The sequence below is a fragment of the Tripterygium wilfordii genome, chromosome 14, assembly GCF_013401445.1.
Source record: "Tripterygium wilfordii isolate XIE 37 chromosome 14, ASM1340144v1, whole genome shotgun sequence".
Classification (NCBI taxonomy): Eukaryota; Viridiplantae; Streptophyta; class Magnoliopsida; order Celastrales; family Celastraceae; genus Tripterygium; species Tripterygium wilfordii.
The window spans coordinates 3,406,803-3,431,617 of NC_052245.1; the positions used below are offsets into that span (position 1 = coordinate 3,406,803).

General features: G+C 36.7%; 4 protein-coding genes and 1 pseudogene across 8 annotated transcripts; 2 read left to right on the plus strand and 3 right to left on the minus strand.

Moving 5' to 3' along the window:
• The first annotated feature begins 845 nt into the window (after nt 1-845).
• LOC120015758 (protein UPSTREAM OF FLC) lies at nt 846-4,597 on the plus strand. Its single transcript, XM_038868307.1, has 8 exons — nt 846-913; nt 1,436-1,508; nt 2,457-2,626; nt 2,722-2,791; nt 2,876-2,997; nt 3,096-3,687; nt 3,791-3,910; nt 4,282-4,597. Exons 2-8 carry the CDS (start codon nt 1,456-1,458, stop codon nt 4,454-4,456), a joined length of 1,302 nt encoding a protein of 433 aa, XP_038724235.1. The 5' UTR covers nt 846-913; nt 1,436-1,455; the 3' UTR covers nt 4,457-4,597.
• A 741-nt stretch (nt 4,598-5,338) lies between these two features.
• On the minus strand, nt 5,339-8,934 carry LOC120014728. Of its 2 annotated transcripts, none has more exons than XM_038866769.1 (4): nt 7,908-8,934; nt 7,567-7,818; nt 7,398-7,489; nt 5,339-6,338 (listed from the first exon to the last, which is right to left on the minus strand). In XM_038866769.1, exons 1-4 carry the CDS (start codon nt 8,517-8,519, stop codon nt 5,561-5,563), a joined length of 1,734 nt encoding a protein of 577 aa, XP_038722697.1. In that variant the 5' UTR covers nt 8,520-8,934; the 3' UTR covers nt 5,339-5,560. The 2 variants fall into 2 exon arrangements, with proteins under 2 accessions (XP_038722697.1, XP_038722695.1); XM_038866767.1 differs by having other exon boundaries at nt 7,567-7,824.
• A 958-nt stretch (nt 8,935-9,892) lies between these two features.
• LOC120014924 lies at nt 9,893-10,672 on the plus strand. Its single transcript, XM_038867053.1, has one exon. It carries the CDS (start codon nt 10,171-10,173, stop codon nt 10,582-10,584), a length of 414 nt encoding a protein of 137 aa, XP_038722981.1. The 5' UTR covers nt 9,893-10,170; the 3' UTR covers nt 10,585-10,672.
• A 2,014-nt stretch (nt 10,673-12,686) lies between these two features.
• On the minus strand, nt 12,687-17,129 carry LOC120014925 (annotated as a pseudogene).
• A 231-nt stretch (nt 17,130-17,360) lies between these two features.
• On the minus strand, nt 17,361-23,371 carry LOC120014923 (major facilitator superfamily domain-containing protein 12). 4 transcript variants are annotated; one of them, XM_038867051.1, is made up of 13 exons: nt 23,237-23,371; nt 22,431-22,658; nt 22,236-22,305; nt 21,298-21,494; nt 20,870-20,945; nt 20,690-20,773; nt 20,527-20,606; nt 20,084-20,210; nt 19,742-19,801; nt 19,601-19,651; nt 19,340-19,498; nt 18,301-18,433; nt 17,361-17,857 (listed from the first exon to the last, which is right to left on the minus strand). In XM_038867051.1, exons 2-13 carry the CDS (start codon nt 22,583-22,585, stop codon nt 17,685-17,687), a joined length of 1,365 nt encoding a protein of 454 aa, XP_038722979.1. In that variant the 5' UTR covers nt 22,586-22,658; nt 23,237-23,371; the 3' UTR covers nt 17,361-17,684. The 4 variants fall into 4 exon arrangements, with proteins under 4 accessions (XP_038722979.1, XP_038722976.1, XP_038722978.1 ...); XM_038867048.1 differs by lacking the exon at nt 23,237-23,371 and adding an exon at nt 23,057-23,230; XM_038867050.1 differs by lacking the exon at nt 23,237-23,371 and adding an exon at nt 23,026-23,230.
• Between the last annotated feature and the right edge of the window lie 1,444 nt (nt 23,372-24,815).

Consider the following 24,815-nt stretch of genomic DNA (forward strand, 5'->3'; position numbering starts at 1 on the left):
TTCAAATCTTTGTCTTGCTTTTAGTATTTTGAAAAGGGTCAAGACATAGTTGTCACAGCATCAAACTACCATCTCAGTTGAGGCATTTCGTCGAACACCTTGTGTGCACCTTGAAACAAACAGAATTGCAATTGAAAGCCAATACTGATTATTCCATAGAAGAGGAGACTTCTTTGTGAATGTAACTCTTGAGAAAATGACAGAATTAATAAACCAACCTCATCAATGATATGGTTCATTAGTGTGATGCAAAAGTAAGAACCTTTAGACCTCTAGAGATACATATATGTACATCAAACAGTAGTCAATAGCGATTGACTAACCTCTCCTAGCCACAACAACTAACAACAGCTTTAACAGTTTATTATAAGACAACAGATGTTTTCTTAATTCAGTTTGTACCTTGAAGACTACTGAATCGGACATACCCTACTATTAGATACCTCCATTTGATCAGTTTCAACTTAAACGGCACGCATAGTATCATAATATTGTTATTTCACTATCAACACATTCCCACACGTCCAAGTTACCTTGTATGTCCTGAGTTCTATTCACACCGATAGAAATATGTTCGTGGTCGCGCATTGGATTTTGACTCAAGTTACTCTATCATTAGATGAGAAACTTCTACGCGTACAGGTCTGATGGCTTGAATTTAAGCTCATATCGAATACCCAAATGGAAAATTCAAGATGTCGTTCTCCGTTTTTTTTAAAGAGATTTTATTCTTCTATGCTTATATATGTGTGTACTTCTTTCCTTTACTAAGTGTTCATCATCATCAAAATCGAAACAATCTTCCTCTTTCTCTCTTTATAATTGTATTCCAACTAAAGAGTTAGATTTCTCACAGATCGGGATAAGTATAGGAGCTGATCTCCAGAGGAATTAAAGGGCAAAAAAATTGAAGGTAAGAATTAAAAAGTGAATAATTTTTATTTATACTAGCTATACGCCTATTATCTTCTATAAACAGTAATCTCTCATTATTTTCCAATTCAATATATATCATTTAATTCCTTGCACAAATATTTTGTTTCTAAATTCAAGTGGCCATGCATGAATTTAATTAATTATGACATTTTTTAAGCGCATATATATATATATATATGGAAATTTACTAATTAAGGAGGTATGATATCAAGTTAGTCTCCTATATTCATTTCATTACTCAAATATACAACCTTTATATAAAGAAATGTCATGATGATTTTGATTCTAATTAATTAATATGTATTTATATCAACAATATAAAATACTAATTAACCTAGCTAGGCCAAACTCTCTCTCTCTCTCTCGCGCGCGCGCGCCCACACACACACACACACACATATATATATATATATATATATATATATATATATATATATATATTTGGTTTTCTGTAATTTTTTCTTCTGTTTTTTTCATGGTTGTGGTACATATTTTGAAGGTGGAGAAGAAACTTCTAATATGAATCCAAGAGAGTTGGAATTGAGGGGAAGGTTGGTTTACATGAAGAACAGGTCAATTACATGCCTTTTTTTAAACTACTTTGTACGCATTTTTGGGTTTTTGTTTGTGTTTTTCAGTGATATACAAAATTGCCCCCACCACCAAGAAACTTGACCAAGTGTACACACATTTACATACAAATGAGAGCATATATAAATACTTATATATAATTCATTTAATCTTCAAATCAACTAATAATCATCAAATAATTGTAATTAGGTCTACTGCTCCTCTCTCTACATTGGTTGACCCAACACTTCCAAGGCTTCAAGCTTTGTTGGTTAGTTAGATAATGATTTTAATTAATCCACGCCCAAGATAGGCAAACTAACTTAATTAGGCTCTTTATAGTAATTAAATATGAGACATGCTTTATGGGATTCGTATCAAAACAAACATATTTTATTATTGTTAATACTATATAAATAAATTATGTCCTTTTTTGATTTTATGTCTTAACAGAAGAAAAATTAAATAAAAACCCACAAAAGGAATAATAAAAATAAACAAGAGGCCTTTTTGGGGAATCCCATTTTCCGGTCAAATTAAAGCTTGTTAAAACTTAAATCGCGCGAAATCAGAGATAAAGCTCACTGGTGGCACCTTCTCCCTCCATATAATCCTCAACACATAAACACTCTCTCTCTGTCTTCTCTCTCTCTAGACAAGCATTTTTCTGGGTAATCTCAAAAACCCAAGTTGGTTTTTTTATTATCTGTTATGGTTTGTGTTTGCTATGGCTATATGTATATGTGTAGCTAGGCCTGCATAAGAATGTAGTATTTTTTTTTTAACAGCACCCAATAGAGACACAGTTTGTTCGTTTAGCTTTCAAATTCTAGTGCATTAGGCCGGCAAGGCTTGGGATAGAAAGATCTTTGTCTCTCAACACACATTATTGCTATTCTTGGTCTAATATTTATCTTTGAGTTATGGTTTGATTGAATCACTGAAAGCAGAGGAAGAAAAAGATTGACAATGGAAGGAGTGGCCAAAGGTGGTGGTGGAGGAGGAGGATGTGAAGTGAGACGTATTCACATCATTTACTTCCTGAGTCATATGGGTCGGATCGAGCATCCACATCTCGTTCGGGTTCACCATCTCCACCGCAATGGCGTCTACCTTCGAGGTTCTTGCCATGCCTCTCTCTAACTGTATCAGTATATCTAATATGTTTGTTTTCATGGACTGGACTTGAATTAGATTGTTGTTTTTGTTGTCTAGATGTCAAGAGATGGCTTGCAGATTTGAGAGGAAAAGACATGCCAGAAGCATTTGCTTGGTCTTACAAAAGGTTTGTGTCAGATAACAGAGATTATGGTTTTGGCAAGAAAGAATGTTTTTTGATTTTGATAAAAATCATCAAAATTTAATGCAGGAGATACAAGAATGGCTATGTGTGGCAAGATTTACTAGATGATGATCTGATTACCCCAATCAGTGACAATGAATATGTCCTCAAAGGATCCCAAATCAACACCACTCTCCCTTCTCATTTTGGTATGAACATTATTGATTTCTCTCATGATTTTATCAGATTATGTATGGAAACAAATTTTTACTCAAACATGGTGTTTTGGGATTATGTTTTCAAACAGATGCTAAGAGGAAATCAATGTCAAAAGAAGAAGACTCACCTGTGCAAGTTGAAGTAGATGGAATGCAGCCACAGCAAACTTCACCAGCCGAAGAAACCGAAAAACCGGGCGATACACAAACTGGTTCATTCACTGCACCACCCGAGATTTATGAAGAGTCACAGGTATTTGGCTCAGATAGGTCGACGGTGACGGAGGATTCAATGAGGCATGATGAACGTGCTGCAATCGAAAAGGACAACCACGAACAGAGCGATAAATTCGAGAATCTTTCCTCGTCGTCTTTCTATGCCAGCCTGTTGAACAAGAAGAGCAAGAAAAAGGGTAACAGCAATAAGAACTATGACAGCATGAGCTCAAACACATCATTCTTACAGGATTCACCGATCAGGAAGAGTAGAAAGAGCAATTCAATGGGAGCTTCTAATATGATCCGTAATTTCATTACTTGTGGTACTGTTGATACAAATGATGCTGTATTGGTGTCTATCAATCAAAACAACAAAGCATCTTCTGATCAGCATACCACAAACAACAACACCACCAGCAGCAGCAACAAGAACTGGAATCAGCAGAAACAAAAAAGTTCTCGGTATGTCATATCGTACTTCCTATCAAATTCTCTGTCATCCATTATAGTATTAGATGTAAATATGTAATACTCATTTCCTTTTGCTTGTTTTGGTTTGTTGCAGGAGAAGTTTTGAATCAAAGAAGCAGCAGCACCAGCAACAGCAACAGCAGAAAGAGAACGGATTCGGCGAGCCAAAGGAAGTTCCTGCTGCCTACAAGCCGGTGGGCGGACCGACTTGCTCGTAAGTGAACTTCAGCTAAGCTCACTTTTTCCTCATGACATGGATTATAGATTCAAATTGACCAGGACTCTGTGATGTCAGAATAGTTCATAGAAATCCCAATTCAGTTAATCGTTGATGAGCTCACCTGAAGCCAAGTCAAAATCCAAGAAAGTTTTATTGCAAGTGTGACAAGTGTAAAGCAGTTCCAACTAAAACCAACGAGAATAGCTCAAATCAAAAACCCAGTAATTAGCATAATTTGGATCTATATAGATCAGCTGATTCTGATATGGATAATTTACAGAATAATATAATTTGCACAGTTGATTTAACTCAAACCACATGCTTGTCTGAATCAGAATAAGTAACATCTTCATGACAAATTGCAGGCAATGTGGGAAAATATTCAAGCCAGAGAAAATGCACTCACACATGAAGTCATGCAGCGGAATGAAAGCAATGGCAAAGACAGGCAGAGTATCGATCGAAAAGAAGATGCTACTGCAGAGACGAGATGATTCGTTGTACGAGGAATGCAACTCTGGGTATTTTTTGACCAACTGAAAGATTTTGAGTACATATAGTTGTTTTCCTGTATTATCCAGGAAAAAGTTCTTGGTATTTCACATTTCAGACCAGCTGAAAGCAAATTAGATGAATATGAATAATCAATTAGTACTTCCCTTAAGAGTCAGAATCCCAATAATAAAGCAGGCAATTCAGTAGAAACAGAAACTTTATATCTCTGCAGTACCTAATTATAGAAGAGATTTATAACCAAAGAATAGCATTCTTGATGACATATTGTATGATATGCCAGAATATTCAACAGTTATGATCACGCCACACGCAGAACACTGCAACTTAGCAGCAGTCTCTCACTACGATATTCTTGTGGCGACTATATGCAAGCCACACAATTCACAATGTTACTATTTTTCTTGTATGAAAGGTTACAATCTCACCAAAGCATGATTTTGTGATAGTCGTGCACCATGGGTCGCCCGAAATGGGTTATTGCTCATCAAAACTATGAAATTGGCACCATGTCACCAAAGCTTGGTTTGGGTCACCAAACTACGTGTATGAAACCAATTAGAGTGTCCTAACAGCCAAAACCACGAAAATGGTACAAGACGTGGCCTAACCACTTAAACGATGAAAATGGCTTCTAGGCATGTTGTAGGCCACGAGAATATGAAAATGTGCACCAAGGCATATCATGCCACAAAAGGTAGAAAATGACACCAAGTCATGCTATAGTACACGAAACATCAAAAATGACACCAATACATGACCTTGCCACAAACACAATGAAAATGGTGCGAAAATGGTGGCTCGCAAAATAAGTCAAGTTTATCCTTCAGAAACTAAAATAGAGTTCAACAGAAATTTAACTGAAAGCTCGGTAGATTTTAGGCATTCAGCTATAAGCTTTCTGAATAATGAAATAAAAGCTGAAATTGGTATTTCCATGTTGTCAGCCATCGTAAATCAGTAGTTATACAAAAGGCGAATCAAAACACAATAGGAGAGGAAACTCATTTGTTGCATCTCCTAGCCAAAGAGAACTACAAGTGCTGTCAAAACTGTCATCTGCATAACCAGTGCCTAGTGCCTACCTCAACTTGACATTAGTGTTGATTTTGAAATCATGTAGTATATTGTTTATTTACCCGAAGCAACAGCAGAATCAACATTTTCTAATAGGAATCTGTATAACTTCTTCCTCAAGCTTTCTATTCTTCCATCAACCTCAACCCCACCACCAACAAAGTCATCCAACCACTGATTCACCCTTTTAAGTTGTCTTAAAAGATGCCCGATTTCAGATTTTCCTTCCTTTCTATGCAACCCAAATTCTGTTTTCAATGAATCCTCCAAGTACTTCAAGAACCATTTACGAGAAGTCGAAATCAGTATTTCTACTAAACTTGATGCTTCTTTTAATCCACTCCCTTTAGAACAACTCTCCCTAGCAGGATTCAACTTCCTTGTGACGGAAAGATGCCGCCTTGCAGGAGATGATGCGCCCTTCGAACTTGAATCAAATGGGACACCACCGTGGCTTCTAGGAATTTGTTTCTGTTGAGGAGAATGATTCTCAGAATTCAATTCCTTCAGGCTATTCTCTATAATGACATAATGAAATTTCTCCCCATTTACAACACCGCTCGTTTCTGGCATCTTCAACAGATTGAACTTAGAAAGATTAGTCTCTATGGCAGCATGAATCCAAGATAAGGAATTCCTATTTTTTAAAGTCTTACATTCATCAGACAGTTGGTCAACATAACCACTTGATTTTGCTTCAATAAGCCCTGTACTGAGTACAGAATTAATCTTCATTGCTGCTTTCTGGATGCTCTCATGGAGGTCCAAATATTGCTCCACTAGAGATCCTGAAGATATCTCTTGAGAAACCTCGCACAGTTCTGAAAATGCTCTGGAAAAGAAATTCTTTTTGTCATCACAAGCTTGAATAGATAATCATATATTAATATTACAGAGAGTGCGCCAAGTACATTATAATTTATTCAAAGAAAACACATCATGATGTGGCAATAAGAGGGATCAAATATGCATGTGCAAGTTTGTGAGTGGGTCTTAGAGAGAGATCATCACAGCCATTGATAGTGGAATGTCCTATTATATATAGCATTCTCACATTTTCCATCTCCATCCATGAGTCTATTTTTACCTGAGATTGATTAGTCTTCTATCTTACTAATGGATTGTCCTAGCTTCCTAGCTTCTGAAGACCAGTTTACATCTAATTGGTGAATTAAATAACTATTACAAGTAATTAGGACTAATTAGTATCAAAAAATGCCCTAGCATAACTCTTTGAGGCCTCTGCAACAAATTTTAAACAAAAGCGTTATAGTAATAAAAGGGGGCCCTGTCCATCTATATTAGTGCTGAAAACATCTCATAGCTCTGAAATGCTTTACCATTCAATTTTGACAGATACACACCTCACGATAAGCTCATTATTATTATTATTGTTTATGATACCTTAGCGATAGGACAATTAAATTCCCCAGCAAATCTTAGTCGAATATTCTTTGTAGAATATCTGGACATGTTTACGAAGAAAGAACATGTAAAGAGGAAGGAGTTGGTCAACCAGCAATGGAGTTTAGTTAGGGTATCTGCCATGCATATTGCACCTGCTGGTGGTAATATATAAATCCAAAAGTCCAAGTCTCAAAAGTTACCAAACTATACCAAAAGGAATAGTAACTCGTATTTTTTTTATAAAAAATCCATCACTCGAGATGTTCTCGACAATGAAATTCAACTTAGGCCGCAGCACTCTATATACTAATACCAGCATGTCTTCCCGACTAGCTAGCGAAAAATTTAATAGCATAACTGAAATCCAGGTACCAGATACATCTCTTTTGACTGTTTTATCAGAGGTTCAAAGCACACTCTCAGGCATAAACTTGATAATGACAAGAAACAGAGAGCGCTAGCGAAAGGAATACAAGATACTTACGTCAGGCAACGAATGGCAGTTTCGGCAGCTGATGCTTCTTCCAGTGCACGCACAGCAGTAAGAAATGCAAGATTTCTGTGAGACACAACTTCCTGAAAAGAACAAAAACAGTCACTCATAATTACTCTTTGCACATCATAAAGATGGATGGGTTCAATGAGGGGCGTACCCTTCCAGGACCGGATATAGTTGGTGGCAGCTCATCCCACGAAATCGGCTTCTCGGACCACGTCTTGAAACTAAGAGGTACCTTAGCTAGACAACTGGGAATCACACTCTCTGCTGATGACTTCAACTCTTTCTTCAAAGGCTTCTCTGTAGATTTCGGTGAATTGATCTCATTTTTGTTCTTCAGTGCTGAAACACTTGAGCGCCTCGAGGACGATGAGTCATTCTTAGCAGTAAGAGCTTTCTTTTCACACTGAACCTACATCAAACACCCAGTAATCACTTCCATGAATAGCAGATGACGAACTAGAACTACATTCAGATAAGAATTAGTAAACATACAGTCGTTGATTTGGTACGCGAAGAAGCAATCGGTGACGCAGCGGCTTTCTTGGTCGTCGGACTAGTCTTTTGATCCCAAATTCTCCTGGCGGTGTCCAAACTCAACCTTCTCGTGTCCTTTGTCGTCTTCGAAGCATTCACACTCTTAAAATCGTGGCCGCTCGATCGAATGGGAAGGGAATCGCTAGACACCAAATCAACGGGCTTGCCAACGCAGGGCCGCCTCCTCGGGACAGGTTTCAGGCCAAGAAGCACCGGAACAGAGGACGAGGACGAATCCAGGCGAGACACGTATACAAATTGACCTAATTGGATTTTGTCATTGTAGATCAAGTCAGCGTCCTCGTCCGAGACGGAAACGTAAGCGGAGTGCAACGAATCGGAGACCTTGAGGAAGAAGCCTCTGTTCTGCCAAGGATCATCTCCCAGTCCCAAAGACGAAGGGACTATCTCTATAACCTGCAAGAGCGCCGAACGGTGTTCTCCGGTGACCTTAGCATCCTTGTTTCCGGCATTCTGCAGAAGCTTGGAGAGCACGCCCGGTGAGAGGGACGCCATGGCAATGGCAGTGCCTTCCAAGCCTATGGAATGAAGAGCCAATATACCCAACATTGGCCATGGAGAATATATTTATTCTTCCAACAAACACAAGTCCAAAACGAATCTCAACGTGAGATTTGAGAATAACAAGACAGGTGTCACGAGGAGATGTGGATTGTCAAGTATTGAGATTTGCAGAGCTGAACATGGATTGTTGCAGAGATGAAAATATCGAAAACAGAGCACTTTATGCTGCAACTGGAAGGCTTGGAGAGAGAAAGCTAGTAAGACAAATATTGATGGAATCCATACAACCTTAAGATCGACAAGTTTCATTCTACTCGCATTTTCGCAGTTTGCTAAACCACTCGCTCGAAACCCTACTATACATTTACATCCAGAATTAGGTAGGGAAGACACGCGCCTCGCTGCGAGGGGAGAGGTCACGGAGACTTCTTTATAGGCCGTCTGCGTTCTGCAACTGAATATGTAGGTGCAGTGATTTGCAGTAGGACGGCCTGGCTATGGATTTTTATTCTTCCAAAAATATATAGCCAATAGACCCCTAAAATTTGAGAATGTTGTTAGGTTACCCCTTTATTTTTGGATTCTAAAAAAAGGCCCTGTAGTTGCAAATGGGGGGAAGTTTTTGGATTCCGAAAAATTTCAGAATGTTATTAGGCTCATTTGACTATTTGAGCCATCAATTTTTTTAAAAAAATGTTTAAAAATAATAAATGTAATTTTTTTATTGTTTAGATCATCATCATGTATTTTTTTAAAGGGAAAAAAATTAAATTGATTGACAAAAAAGATTGATACAAGTGTGAAGCATTTTCTACCATTGGATCAAACACTTATTTAAAAAAATATATGATGTTAATTAATACACTAAATACTTTACATTTACAATTACAATTACAATTTTTTGATAATTTATTAAAAATTATTAAAGCCTCTATTGACCCTAATACAAGGCCTTGCAACAGATAGTCTTGTGCAGAGCCCCAGAACTCGTATGCTAATGGTTCAAATGTTGAATGATCTTGGTACTTACCACCGTGACTAAGTTATTATGTTCTTAACAGGCACTTCATTAACTAACATATATTCAATAACTTAGATGGGCTGTAACCCCATGGAATGAGTGTTAGGTGAGACTTGCTCCCATCCATAAACTTGCTCAGTTCTATTCAAATTTTACCAAGAACAACCTTTTTCTTTCGAACATAATTCTAATGATGCCGGAAAAAAAAAAGTACCATGTGTTAGCCTGTGTATTTAAAACAAATAAATGCCAATGAAAAATGATTCGATTGGCAATCGATTGGTTGACATATGTATGTCCAAGTAAATTCGATTCTAATGGAAAAACATATTTCTCAAGTGTATTTAAAAAAAACAAATAAATAAATGAGTGATCACCCAATATATTAACGTATTACTGAACAATATTGTCAAGGGATGTCCAGCCCTCAACAGGGTTTACGATTGCAGAAAGAAAAAGCAATATGTTTTGGATCTATTTTGACAACTCGAAAATTAAACTTTCGGTGACATCTCACCTTTAATGGAGCCTTTTAAACTAATTGTCTGTATTAATAACCAAGCAAGCTATTTTTTCTCTCATTCTCTTCCAAATGATTATGAGTTTCTTCCACCTCCTCCTCCTCCTCACCATTTATCCGTGCTCATAGTCTGATCTGCAGCTCTTCATGTGAAAATGGAAAGCGAGAATGGTTCCAATTCGAGCAAACCTCGGTATGACATAACCATGTCAAAGAGAACCAGAAAGCCATCAAATCTCAACACAATCCTTCCAACAGAGAGTGAGAGTCCTGTGAAAGATGTTCTGGATGAAGAGGATCGAGAGAGTATTGATCGAGAGAGCGATCGTAAAAGCCTGGAGCATCTGATCAAGAGCAGAAGTTCACTTGGCGAGCACTTCACACAAGAAGAGACACAACAACAACAACAACTTCAACTTGTGAAGAAGAACCAAGAGGACAAAAAAGGCTTGAAACTCAGAGGAATGGTCACTCACTGCACCAAAGTTTTGAGTCATCTAATCAAACTTAAGCGCGATCCTGCACGTTTAGGTTCCCGAAAGAAGCCCATTCTCCGCCTGCCAAGCTAGGCATGACTATGAGTATGTATCTATCTAATCATTGTTTGGGGAGTTTTATCTCCCCTGTGTATATCTATGTGCATGTTGAGCTGTGCTATCCCTTCCCCACAAAAACAGACCTAAACGTAAACCCATTACGATTTCAAATCAAGCTCGAGTACCAAAATTACGTTTCGAATCAAACTCACTACAAATCCATAAATCATCGATAGGCCATGGCACCAGAGTTGATGGTCATGGGGATTAAACTCTCAATTCAATGCTGATAAAAGCATGTGCATAAAACAATAATATTAACTGCCCTTCCAAGCAAACCACCATAACGAAGGAACATATATAATCAAGATTTTCCACCACAACTGCTGGAAGTGCAACATCTAATCCAAGAATTTTTTTTTTTTCTCTCAATATCAGTTCAAGTTCTGTTTAATATGTGTATTTCTTTAACAATGCAATATGATTGAACATGTTAATAAGAAACTAATCTTTTTGGTCAACAATATTCAATATAAAATATCAATTCTAATGTTAAACATTATCATTATTGAAAATCAACAATTAAAAGCCCAATTTTAGTGAAACAGTATCGGATATCGTTTTCATAAACAGTATCAGATACTGTTAATTAAACAGTATCAGTTCTAAAATCTTGACTTTTTCCCAATTTCCCCTTTAAATTGTATCAGTCCGGGCCAGGCCCAGACCGCTTAATCAATATACGTTCCAGCTCGGTATATTACGTTACAGTTTGAAGTTTATTTGATTAGAATTTTTTTTAAAAAAATCTCTCTCCCACTAGCTCTCTCTCCTCTCACTAAAACCGCTCTCCGCCATCATTCCATCTTCATTTCTCCCCGATGATCTCCAACGAGTTGGACCATCACCGGCGACATCATCGGCAAGTTCTCCAGCCGATTTTGGTTTTCCACAACGAGTAAGATTTTGTTTTGAAGAACCTGAAACCCACCTTGGGCCTGGGCCCGTTTTGTTCACTTCACCGACATTTATGATTTACCTTCTTACAATCGCACTGTTCGTCAACAACTCCTCCAATTCTGTTTTGCGAATCTTTTGCTTTACCTTCTCCATCGGCTTGTCATGTCAACCTCTACTAATTGGATATCGCAAATCTTTTCCAACGTCTTTCTGTAGTTCGTGCATGCAGTGCTAGAGCTCATCAGCTGGTTATGGAGGGATTTAACTAGGCACACGTCAATACTAATTTCAAATCATTTTGTTCAATTTGATGGTGTGAATTTATAAGAGGTATGGAATTGATTATTTAGCATTGTTTATTACAGGATCAAAAGGTAGTTACCATATTTAGTGCACCCAATTACTGTTATCGTTGTGGAAACATGGCATCTATCTTGGAAGTTGATGACTGTAATGGACACACATTTATCCAGGTATCTCTCTTTTGTGCGGTCTTGAAAGTAGTCAAATAATAGTGACGGTCTTTCCCTTCCGCTGTCCTTACTGTGAAATAAGCAAGTCTTTTTGTAAGTAAAAATTTTCAACTCTGAGTTTAGAGACGATATGACACTTCTTTGGCAATATCCTGGAAATTATTGTCACCACAATAATTTCCATCAAGCTAGAATTTCCAGCATTATTGAATGGAGACTAGGATTAGAAGGTACTGGTAGAATCCATAAATCAAATACCTATGAAACAGAAAAAGAGATGTTCGCATAGTAGCCTTGCGTTATGATCTGTCAAAACTTACAGAGAAAAGTAACTAATGCCATTTTATATATAAGGCAACACGAATGAAAATAATATCACTTGGAAACATGCCATGAAACCCACCAAGACTTGAAGAGGGAGTAAAAGAGTACATGGCAGTAACCATTGAATAAGTTTCTTCAGCTTGAGTTGGGTTAAAAGCGCGGAATGTATTTGCACCATCACCATCTTCAAATAAAGTATTTTCGACGGTAGCACCATGAATAGCACATAGCAGAGCAGCGCCCAATACACCAGCAACCCCCATCATATGAAATGGGTTCAATGTCCAATTATGAAATCCTTGGAAAAAGAGGATGAATCGAAATATAGCTGCTACACCAAAACTAGGTGCAAAAAACCAACCAGACTGACCAGAGTTAAAATTGGATTGACTACCCTTCTCTTTTTATGTTTCTTTGGAGACACCGGATATGTCAATCTTTCCGAGAATGAGGCTGCCGCTTTGTATGTCATGGTGGAGATGCATGAGAGTTCGTTAGACCTGTTCTTTTCCTGGGCAGAGCAACTATATGGCAAATCATGTATGGGTGAAACCTGCCCTACAACAGCTTCATCATTTTCAACAGGTACAAGCAAATCAGGTATGGGTGAAGCTACTGTGGCCTTAGGTGAGGAGCAGGTTTCACCCATACCTGATTTGCCTGCACCTGTTGAAAATGATGAAGCTTTTATGGGGCAGGTTTCACCCATACATGATTTGCCATACAGTTGCTCTGCCTAGGAAAAGAACAGGTCTAACGAAGTCTCGCGCATCTCCACCAAGACATGCAAAGCGGCAGCCTCATCCCCCGGAAAGATTGACATATTAATTATTAGTACTAACGTGTGCCCAGTTAAATCCCTCTCTAACCAGCTGATGAACTCTAGCAATCAGATTAAGGTTGTTTGTGTGGTTAAATTGCTCAGATATGTCCTGTAAGATATTAATTATTAGATGAAGTGAAAAGCTTAACAGCAAGGTAAACAATGGAAAATGGGGTAAAAAAAGATGTTCAGAAAAATAGCTGAATGAACAACGTAATTGATACCTGGCCAAAAGTATATCCAGCACCACGAGGAGAGATGCCCCAACCACAACGATCATCTGGGTCAGACCACAAAAGATCACACATGCTATCAAGGGTTTCAATGGATGGTGACAAACCACCATGCAAACAAAAAATTTCAGATTCAACCTGAGATTGAAAACACGTATTAATCCTACAAACGTAAACATAGATCAAATCACCAAAAAAAATTAGTCCTACAAACTTAGACATAGATCAAACTTTTTCTTTCTTAAAAAAATAAAAAGGAAAAGCGAAGCATCTTCCATGACAATGATACTACTAAATTTCAGTATCAATATTTTAGAATCTGAGGGGTAAATTATATCAGATCTTCAAAAGGGAAGCAGAATCTGAGGGGTAACTTATATCATATCTTCAACAGTGAAACTCTTGTAATCCTTGGGAAAATTAACACATACATGTACAACAACAAATTTCTACATTCATTAATGTCAGACACCACATGTAAATTCAAAAGCATCAAGATCAACTTTAGATAAAATTGCACCTGACAGCCATTTTGAACAAAAAAATGCCATTACTGATGTTCCATTAATTGATGCCAAAAAAGGCTAGAAAACAAATCCGTGTTTGAGGGGCAGCCAAAATGCCACCGAAATCTAATTTAAGAACATGAGACAAAAAAAAAGCCATCAAAATGGCCTGAATAAGAGTGAATACAAAGGACCACCATCCAACTAACCAGGGCCGTCAATGGGAAATAATCAAACAGGTCCGTGAACATTTTCCAAACATTAGCACTGCCACACCTGCAAATAGATAACAAAATGATGTCAATGCACATCGGAAGGCAACAGATATTGAGTGGAAATAGTTATGTCTAATGAATCTGCATGCATAATTAGATGATTCAGAACATACATCATCCAATGCACGAATTCCAGAGACTAACAAAAGAGCAATCATATTCTCTTACAAATTTCCCCTGCCCAATGTGAAAAATCTATTAAGGTTCAATTTCCACAAAAAAAAAAAAGAGAAAAGGGGTAAGGAAAAGAGAGATGGAATTTTTGTATCTCACTTTGTCATCAGCAATGGTTTGCCATTAAAGTTGTACATAACATCAGGCTCATCCTACATTAAGCTTGGGACTCAATACAATTTACTGGAAGATTTGGGCACAATAAATTATCATTTGCAACTCAACTGAACTCATTCTAACATAAGTTCTTAGGACTTAGATACACATCAATTCCACCAAGAAGACTAGACAAGTTCAGGTATCAAACAATCTTTATGAATGCACAGGAACTAATATACAAAATAGAAATATTGATAAAAATGTTCAAGAAATATAAGCAATAAAAATACGGTTGATAAGGAAAATTATAAAACATATTAACATAGGTAGTCAAATTCTAAATTTAAAGATGAAAAGTACATATTAGCAAGAAAAAGGGAGTATCCCATACACAAGGATAAGGAAAGAAGTGCCCAGTGCCATAAAATTGATTATGGCACATTGGAGAACACCAAGATATGATGAACATTTTTCAGTCGATGGCAAGAAGACGAGGCACTAAGCAAATTCTTCTCCAGATGAAATAGTAAACAACACAGACAAGCCGTAGAAGGAAGGTTACTCACTTTCGGAGGCATTCATCATAAAACCCATAAACTTGAGTGATCTGCATAAGACAAAAATGCACGGTCAGCAGCATTTCTCAAATGAGCAAACAGCACTTAAGGCATGCACCCGAATGAAGCAATGTGCTAATTTAAAGAATAATAATGAAAGTATGCAAGTACGTTGAAACTCAAGCGAAGAATGAAAATAAAGTGACGAATGAAGAATGAGAAGTAAATCACTAATGATTACATAATAGAAATGCCACTTGTTAATAAAGACAACACAAGAACACCAAAAAAAAAAGGCTTGTACTCCACAAATCAAAGTGCTCCTGATATTTGAATCTTGGTCAGAAATATCAAACACATTCCTTGCCATAATTGTGCTGAAGATTATGGAAAATTCTTGGAAAAAAAGATTATAATAATGGGCACTATATCATGTTCAAACTAACTGAAAGATGAAACATCAACCTCTACAACAATATTAGACTACATTCCTAAGATGTCAGTTTCTGCCATCCTATAAGCTGTAGACACCAAACTTGCAAAAAATGAACTAATAATTTTTTATTAATTATTACAAGAGAAAATTAAGTTCATTGAATCCTAGTCACCAATATTTGTCATGGAAATGACCAGACCTCAATATGAGAAACTTAAAAATTCAATACCTGTCGACTTTTATGTTTCCGCGTAGAATAGTAATTCGATGTGGATAACACACTTTGACAGCAACCAGGAGCTGTAAAAAGAAAACTAGATCATTAAAGTCACTAAGATAGTTACAAGTTACAACTGATGTTAAAAAATTGGAAGGCCCTCCGAAGAACAAGCACCAACTTCTCTGCATCAGCATATACTCTAGTTATGGTTAAAAACTGATATGCAGCAAACAAGACATGCACGAATACAATTACCCAGTCATTATGCCATGTCATTATGGCTCCTTATGTACCCAAATCCTATCAAATTAACCTTCAACTTCGATATGTACCCAGTCAGCATGCCATGTCATTATGGCTCCTTATGTACCCTATGTATGATTACCCATGAAACCATTCAGCTGCCACTATATCATGAAATTTTTGAAATCAGCAATTTGTAAGAACATCAAGGTAACTGATTACATTATGACAACAGTTCCAAAAACATAGAGCTTACTGCTTATCAAATATCAAATAAAACATCCCAGAGCACATATGAAATTGATTGACAGTTATCCATAAAATTTGTTTGATTATATGAAGAACCAGTTTAAGATTGAAGTTCAATCCTTTCTCACATTAGGAATCAAGGAAATAAAGTCAAAATCAATACCGAGCAGTAAAAAAAACATAAAGCATTCCACTGCAAGTAACGTAAAGCAGAAACAAATTCCAGCACAAGTCACATCCCTTACCTCCAATCTGGAAAAGCCCTGTAAGGTCATGAAATTGCCCATGAATATCACCACAAATAGTTACTGGACTTTTAACAGGCTGCAAAGGAAGAAATCCAAACAATAAACCAAGGAATTTTTCAAAAAGTAATGTGATGGATAGGCTGCAAAGTTTACGAACACAGAGCAATCAAATAAATCAGCACTATTCAAACACAGAGTCTCTCCGGAGGTATAAATCCGTTGCCATTGTTGTTCAACTGTAACAAGTTTCATAAGAAACTAAATAGAACTATACTATACCTGAACATTACTTTCCTCCGTTAGTACCTCCTTCGCCTTGTCACAGAGAGCCCTAACCTACAACAAGAAGCAGTAAAGACAGCATCATTTCCAAAAATTCCCCCAAAACAAATTCATTCCCTTAAGAATTACACGAAAAGAGCTTCGTCTACATCTCCTATTGCATTAAGGGGAAGAAAAAAAAAACTAACACGAGAAACGAAATTTCGAAGGAATTTGGGGAGGACCTGGTGCTCCGTCAAGGGCTTGCACTGCATCAGCTGCTCGTCCATGTTCGCATCGGACGCCATTTTTACACTCTCCGATCAGTTTCTAGCAGTTCATATCATCCTTTGATGAAGATTCGGATTCAATCAAAATCCCAAACACAACCCTGATAAAAGATTCAGCATTGTCCTTTCTACATATCCCTTCAGCGGCTTTTCCTCCCGCGACACTATTCTAAAATGTTTCCATGAAACTAGCAACAGCATTTCCAGTAAATTGAATTTTCACCCCTCTACTCTAGTTAACATAGAGAGAAGAAAACTTCCTTTACGTTCTGATATTTCTTTTTAAATACTACACAGAAAAATATGTTTGTATTTGGAATCGAACTTTAAATACAAATATATCTAATCCAATCAATTATCAACCGAGTCACCTCCCATTGCTAAGCTCTAATACTTGTGAAACTGAGACGGAGGAACTTGCATGTAAGAGACCCAGAATTCACCATATAAAATAGTGATTTAATGTGGCCATATATTTAAAAAAAATAATAAGTACGAACCTTGAGCTTTGACCTACGTAAAGATCAAGAATATGGTACATGGAATCGTGATTATTCTTGCACTACTTGTGAAAATGAAATACATCAAATATTTTAACTGAACTAAAATGATATCTTCCTACACAAGTTGGTTTCACTCTAAAATCCCAAGATGGGAATTTCTTCATCTGTTGATAGTCATCTCTATCCCTATCTCTGTCTCTCTCTCTTCTCAGTTTAGGTTAGTCCACCACTCTGTGTTGATGGACTTGTTTTGGAAACACTATTCCAGAAGTGACTCCATCAAAGGCTCCGGATAATGACTTTGGAGCTCCATTGTGTAAGTAACAACTACTCCCACAAGAGAAGCAAAAGCCGGAAGAAGTCCCATACCATATCTTGTGACTGATATATACGTATCTTGGAAGTTGGTTTCGTGGACGCTCGGAGATGTTCCTGCAGTAAAAAAACAAATGGCATTGAACAATGTTAAACCACAAACCGACGACGGGATATCAAGGAGCAGACATCATCATTTATAATTTCCGGTAAGCAAGATCCGGATGCTGTTAGTTTAAACGCAAAGGTTCATTAGATAAACAATTTGTGCTCAGGAACTGGAGCTTATTAGTGACTAATAGTCAATTCTAGCCCACCTGTAAGAGTAGCACATAAGCAATCATGAGCCATCTAGGTACTATGATAGTCGTCAGCTAAGAATTTTTGCTTAAGATGCATCTTATGGAGGATATGGATGTATTGCAAACCAAGCTATAAACTTTCTTAATCAACGATCATCGTGTTTCGAAATTGGTATGAATGAATTAAGAATATGGTGAAAATGGTATTTATTGCACCATGGACCCTTATTCGGTATCAATCAAAGGCAGAAAACTCACTTTGGAACCATTGAAGAATATATAAGGCAAACCCACATGACATTTTTTCTAAGAAGCTCAAAGATCCGTAAACAAATGCGCAGCCGTTGACATTTGAACCAACTAGAACACTTTGCATGCTCACTGCAGTCACCTGTTATTCACATAAAAGAAAATAAACACGATTAAGGGAAGCCGAAGCTAATTGGGATAATTCACCGACCTCAAAGAAAAACTTATCAGCAACAACAACATCCAAATAAATCAAAAACGAAATTAATAAAATCTGAAAATCAAAGTACTACGGAAAAGCTAGGTTATGATATTTTCAATGGCAATGATTCTGGAGACGGGAAAAATCCTAAAGCTTTATAGCTTTATAAGCAAGCAATTACTATCGAACTAGTCAAAAATCCGTCAAGTTAGGAGATAGTGTAATCTTTGCTACAACATGAAATGTGTCAACATATATTAAGAAAGCCAATTTCATGGTATAGCTATAAACTTTCTCCACAAACAACGAATACCTGTGACAATTTGTGTCAAGACTAGCATCTTTTGCATTATTTAAGCAAATTGCGTAAGACCACTCAGACATTAGAGTTTTGATAAGCTCAACCTTCACATGTTCACAATGATATGAATCCAAAAATCAAAAATTACACAACCACGAAACTGGAGATATTACAAACTAACGCTCACAAAGGGTAAGGGAACAGTGGAGTCGCAAAAATTATTTATTCACTGAACAGGTTTTACATTAAATAAAAATCCCAATGCTTTTAGTTCAACTTACTGGTACACATATATGTTCCTACGTCATTTTAATCAATTTTTGCAGGGGAAAAGCTTAATGTTAGAGCTCATAAAGAATAGGTTTTAAAACCCAAGCTCCGCTATCGTTTATAATCACCAATCACGGCAACAAAATTACCAGGTGTTCAATCCTCAAATATGATCAAATGGATACAATACTCACATATTGTTTTTATATAGTAGAAATTTTGCATTTCATCAACCAAAGGAAAAAAAATGATAAGTTAAGAATTTCTTATCATACCGTCATTAGAGCATTTGCCAAGCCAATAAACATCGATATTACATACATGAAACCACTCAAGCTTCTAGGTAGAAGAAGGATCCCTGCACCACAAAATATCCAAATAATGCCACCAGCAGAATAATAAACCTTCAGGCGTTGGCCAGTCCATGACAACTCCTACAATGTGGATATCTAATAGTTACTTGTCAAGAAGAGCAAATTAGCATATGCATATCACACGATAAATTTTGTATAACAAACAAGAATTATAGGAGAAACCTGCATGATGACAGATACAATAAAGCTGCAAATGTAGATCATGGCAGGGACCTAAACCATTAATAAGAAAATATAATTAGCATGGGATTCATCTTCCAATGAATGGGAGAAAAACAATCCGGACAAGTTTTGCGTAGCTACCAAAGCCTTTGCTGATTGAACCAATTGCAGCTCATTAATAATATAGAACGCAAGATACGCCTGCACAAAAAGAACCAATTTGATGTAAGAACAACTTCGATCAGATGTCAATCCGCCGCAAATCGAATTCCCATTTTCTCTGGGCACATAATCTTTTAAAAAAAATTCCAGGAAAATCATTCGCAAAAAGGAATTTCGGCTCAAGTGAATGAACAATTTTTTCAAGCAACATATGTTCCCTAGCTATATGTATGCAGAAGTCCAATTCCTTAAAGGGGGAGGATGATATCAGAAGCAATTCGCAACAAAAGAATACAAAGCAAGGAAAGCAATACAGCTGACCTGTGAAACATTTTGAACTAGTCTGGTGATAAGGTAAACAAGAGCAACTTGGTAGTACAAAACTTTCTTGAACCAAAAAGTCCATGAGATCCTTTCACGACAACTTCCTTTTATGCCATTCATCAATCTACAAGAAAAAAAATAATCATTGTCACAAGCCATGAGAAAAGAGTGACAATTGAATTTTTCATAGGGTCCTGTAAGGAGAGATTGAAACAGCTCGATTGTTCTACATTCACATACATATGTATGTGTATTTGTCTGCGCATATGTTGAGATTCTGTGCTACATGTAGCATTTTTACATAGATCTATCAACATTTTTCCTTCTAAGTAAGATAGTTTCCTTCCTTTCATCTAAAACATGAAGTACCCATAACCATGGCATAATTAACGTAATCTAACAAACTCCTTATAGCAAAAAAAAAAACATATTTAGCATACCTTGGTTCTTTAGTGCCGAGCTGAAATATGACCACAAAGCAGCATCCAATAAATATTGAAGAGTATGCAATCCAGCGATACTGCTCATTTGAGATCAATTTAATAATTGCTCCCAGAGGACATTCTAAAGATCAAATTCAAGAAACAGATTATGTTCAAATACCTGATTTTCAATGTCGGTGTGAGTTCTTGCTTCTCTTACACCAAATACAATGAAAGCAATTGCATAAAGGCCGAGGTTGGCAACCTGCAAAACATTTGAGTCAAAAAAGAGTGACTACCCCTCGATAATGCCAAGCAACGATCAAAACCCATACACCCAGCAATAGGCAGAGAAGTTGACCATTGTAAAAGCATTGCGACAGCTAGTCATTGCCACCCGGCTTGTTGAGTTCAGTGTGATGCAATTCACCATGGACCTTCAAGAAGGCAATAAAAAGAATAAGGGTGATTTCTCCAAGGTCTAACATCAGTGTGTGCTGCTTTAAAAACTTTCATCCAGTATTTCTTAATTGTCTTGGCCATAATCTGACTATCACATTGCATTATATAAGATATCGAAAATCAAGGAACAGAGACAAGAGCCAGAATGCAATGGAAACACAAAAGGAAAAAAAAAAGAAAAAGGTGTGCTTGTCAATCTAATTATTCGAAGAATGTAGTATATATTAAACCGAGTTCAGTATTTCTATCAAGCAGAGGAAAGGATTAAGAAAATACTTAAACTAAACAAACTTTAAACTGACAAATATGAAGCATCAAGTTCATTACATGTGTGAAACTTGAGAGGCAGCCCAACCCACGTTGAAAATTGCAGCAGACGTGCTGTATGAGATAATTTGCACCATAGACGAACAGGTCGCTAAAACTTTACAAGGTATGCAAACTCCGAAAACTGAAGAAAATGAAATGGCAACCAACATAGATCCTGCACCATGCCATATTTTGAAATGTCCAAACCTGTCTATCTATAAGGTAAAACAATTCATAAGACAAATTATGCCTCGCAAGTAATGAGCAACTCAAAAGTGAAATGGAGCACAAGCTGCATATTCTGTTAGTTCATATCTAGGAAACAGAATCACCAGAAACTAAAACTCTGAAACAAATTTACAAGTACACTTGCCAGTATCATACATCAAACGTTAAGGTCAAATATAAAGCAAAACCTTAAGATAGTTCTGAACAAAAACAACAGCAAATTGTACAAAGAATTTTGTGAAGGAAGTATGGACTGGGATAGCAGACAAGACACCAACCCAGAAGCAGAAAACCTTCTTTTCCCTCCTTTCCTGATTTCTAATTTTCCTTTTATTTCTTTTCATGACAGTTCTGCTTAGTAGGATAGAACAGCTCACTAATACTTAAGCCTTTCCAATCTACGAATCACCATTCATAGTAACATAACAAACAACTTGGATAAAGTGAATAATTGCACAAGAACTTGTTGACCTTAAGGTGGTGATCCCATTAACTTGAATCACTTTGGATGACAGACTCATGAATGTGTCCATAACAAGTTTTCCCCCTTACGAGTTAATGTAAAACATATTGAATGCATAATTGATGCATGGGAAAGGATGGGCCAAAAAAGACATCACCAATCAAGCGAGAGAAACAATGGTCAAGCTTATACTATATCAGCGTGTTCTCAATTTGAAATGGCTAGTCATGTCTAATTGTACAAATGAGGTTACAGTGAATAATACCAGTTCACCAGTAAACACAGTCGCAAATCCATCAGCTACTTGTCCAGCAAGCATCACCACAGCAGCATCCCTATCAAGAATAGTAAGAGCCAAGAAAACCAACAAGCAGCAGAGATGACATGGTATGAGTACATATCATGAACATGATACATCATTCGGGTATAATTATTGCCAACTCTATGACAAAATGATCACCTTGGGGACAGTCCAATATCTGTCAAGAACAATAAGATATAAGTAAACCAGCAAGCAGCAGTGATGTCATTCAGCATATGCCCCACACTGTAATAGAAGATAGACCATCTTCCAAGAGGCTTAGAAAGTGCATCCTCATCTTCAATGTCACTCATTAGAACAGATGAGGCTCAATTTTAAAACAGCTTTAACACATTTCTAAAACTACAGTTCTTGACCACCGAGAACCTGCAAATTAGCAGTTGAACCTTGAGATAACCAAACAAAGGTACCACCAAACAATCAAATTAACCAGAAATGCCTAATAATCGTCCAGTGTATTTGAATAGACTTAATAAACGTCCAGTGTTTTTGCCAGTTGCCAATAATCAAACAGAGTGTGTGCAAGGAAGAAGAAAAGCATCGTCAAAAAAGGGGAAAGAAAAAAAACGCCAACCCACCACAAAAATTAGTAACTTGAATCACAAAATTGTCATAATTCATCAATTCAATCATGAAAATAGAAGAAGTGAGAACTGGGAATCGTAGAACGGTAGAAGGGGAAACGTGAAACAGAAGAAATCACGAAAACATGGAGATTAAGAGAGTTATTGACCTAATTATCAATCAAATACAAAATTACAAACCGAAGAAGCGAAGACGCAAACAACCCATCAGCGATAGCTTCCCATTCTTCTGCAGAAGGATGTTGTTGGGAAACCCAGACGCCACAACCCACCAAAAAGTAAGAACACGAAACTATTGTGACAAACTCAATTGTGAATATTGGACGGATACAACATTGATATTTGAATGAATATTCATACCATCAAATATAAAAGCAAAAGGCAGCCAAAGCGGTTACTTTGTTCTCTTCTGAGTTTCCTTAATATTTTTCATTTTTTTTCCAAAGATTCGATTTTTATGGAGGTTTGCTTTTTAGTTTTTAGTCCAACACTCCACCGCCAGCAAAACCAACGCTTTTTCAATACCAAAAACAGGGTAAAATTGTCAATTGGCAAGATTGGATATCACCTCAAGAGCGGACTGGAGTGCAGTGCGGCTGTTGCGTGACGAAAGTTCCCAACAAAAACATACAAATTTCAACGAAGCAACGCACGAGGGGGTCCCACTTCTATCAACTGTCAGTCTTCTTGTTCTTGATAGTTGGGTGGATGAAGTGTTTTCATTGATGTTAGTGTTACTAGGAATATTTTCCCCCTACCTTTATTATTATTTAATTAAAATGCTTAACAAGTTTTTTTTTAGCATTTGACATTTCTTTTAAAATAATTTATTCATGTTTTGTTTCGTTGGAAATGAATTTTTTTTTGTACTCAAAAGGAGGGATAGAATTTCTTCCGAAATCATTCTGGGGCAGCCATGATATGATCAGAAGAATGAGGAGATAAAAAATAATGAATCAATGGGAGTAAAATCATAAGACAAAAGGTCTCCTAGGAACCAATGGGGTCAAGACACATGACATGCAAAGAACGAGTAAAACATGGGATCAACCGCATGATGTCACGACTAGTGCAGGAGATCGGTCATGATCCTACGACCAATGCAAGGATCGACCACCCTAACATATCTAGCCTCAACCCTAATTGCATGAGATAAATCCACAATCAATTATTAAGGGAATAATTAATCCCTTGAGTTAAGGAGAATGATGAGAGTTTAGACTATAAATAGGAAAAGGTAACGCAAGGTATGAGACTCTCTGTTTATAAAAAACACTCACACTTGATATTCAAGACTGACTTGAGCGTCGGACTTCCTCGATCACCACCGTGGCCACCAGATCTACTGACTTGCTCTTATCACAGGTGATGAAGACTCGATGAGAAGCTTTTTATACTTGGTGAAAGGATTTAAGCTTGATGGCCCATATTGCACTAGGGATCAAGAAGGTGAAATTATTGTTCCACATAAACATATGAGGTTACTATGTTTAGAAAGATTTCAATAATATAATATATTCTTACCAAAATAATTTATTCATGTTTCTAAATTTGTTTTGTTGGAAATGAATATATATATATATATATATCATACATGACATTACTATGTTTAGAAGGATTTCTATAATAAAATATATTCTTACCAAAATAATTTATTCATGTTTCTAAATTTGTTTTGTTGGAAATGAATATATATATCATATATGACATTACTATGCTTAGAAGGATTTCTATAATAAAATATATTCTTACCAAAATAATTTATTCATGTTTCTAAAATTTTTTTGTTGGAAATGAATATACATACATACATATTTTTTTTTTTGAGTATATATATATATATGACATTACTATGTTTAGAAGGATTTCAATAATAAAATATATTTCTACCACTACGCAAGGATTCAGTTATTTGACCTGTGAGCGTAGATCTAACCGT

Bases quoted from the DNA above. Each gene is read 5' to 3' on its own strand.
- LOC120014728 (XM_038866767.1), bottom strand. From the start codon at position 8,519: ATGTTGGGTATATTGGCTCTTCATTCCATAGGCTTGGAAGGCACTGCC. The intron at 7,825-7,907 runs GTATGTTTACTA...TGTTTGATGTAG, and splicing joins CGCGTACCAAATCAACGACT to GTTCAGTGTGAAAAGAAAGC. The intron at 7,490-7,566 runs GTACGCCCCTCA...TGTTCTTTTCAG, and splicing joins CTATATCCGGTCCTGGAAGG to GAAGTTGTGTCTCACAGAAA.
- LOC120014924 (XM_038867053.1), top strand. From the start codon at position 10,171: ATGGAAAGCGAGAATGGTTCCAATTCGAGCAAACCTCGGTATGACATA.
- LOC120014923 (XM_038867051.1), bottom strand. From the start codon at position 22,585: ATGAGTGACATTGAAGATGAGGATGCACTTTCTAAGCCTCTTGGAAGA. The intron at 22,306-22,430 runs GTGATCATTTTG...TATTCTTGATAG, and splicing joins GATATTGGACTGTCCCCAAG to GGATGCTGCTGTGGTGATGC. The intron at 19,802-20,083 runs GTCAGCTGTATT...CTTTTTGTGCAG, and splicing joins TAGTTCAAAATGTTTCACAG to GCGTATCTTGCGTTCTATAT.
- LOC120015758 (XM_038868307.1), top strand. From the start codon at position 1,456: ATGAATCCAAGAGAGTTGGAATTGAGGGGAAGGTTGGTTTACATGAAG. The intron at 2,627-2,721 runs GTTCTTGCCATG...TTTGTTGTCTAG, and splicing joins CAATGGCGTCTACCTTCGAG to ATGTCAAGAGATGGCTTGCA. The intron at 2,792-2,875 runs GTTTGTGTCAGA...AATTTAATGCAG, and splicing joins TTTGCTTGGTCTTACAAAAG to GAGATACAAGAATGGCTATG.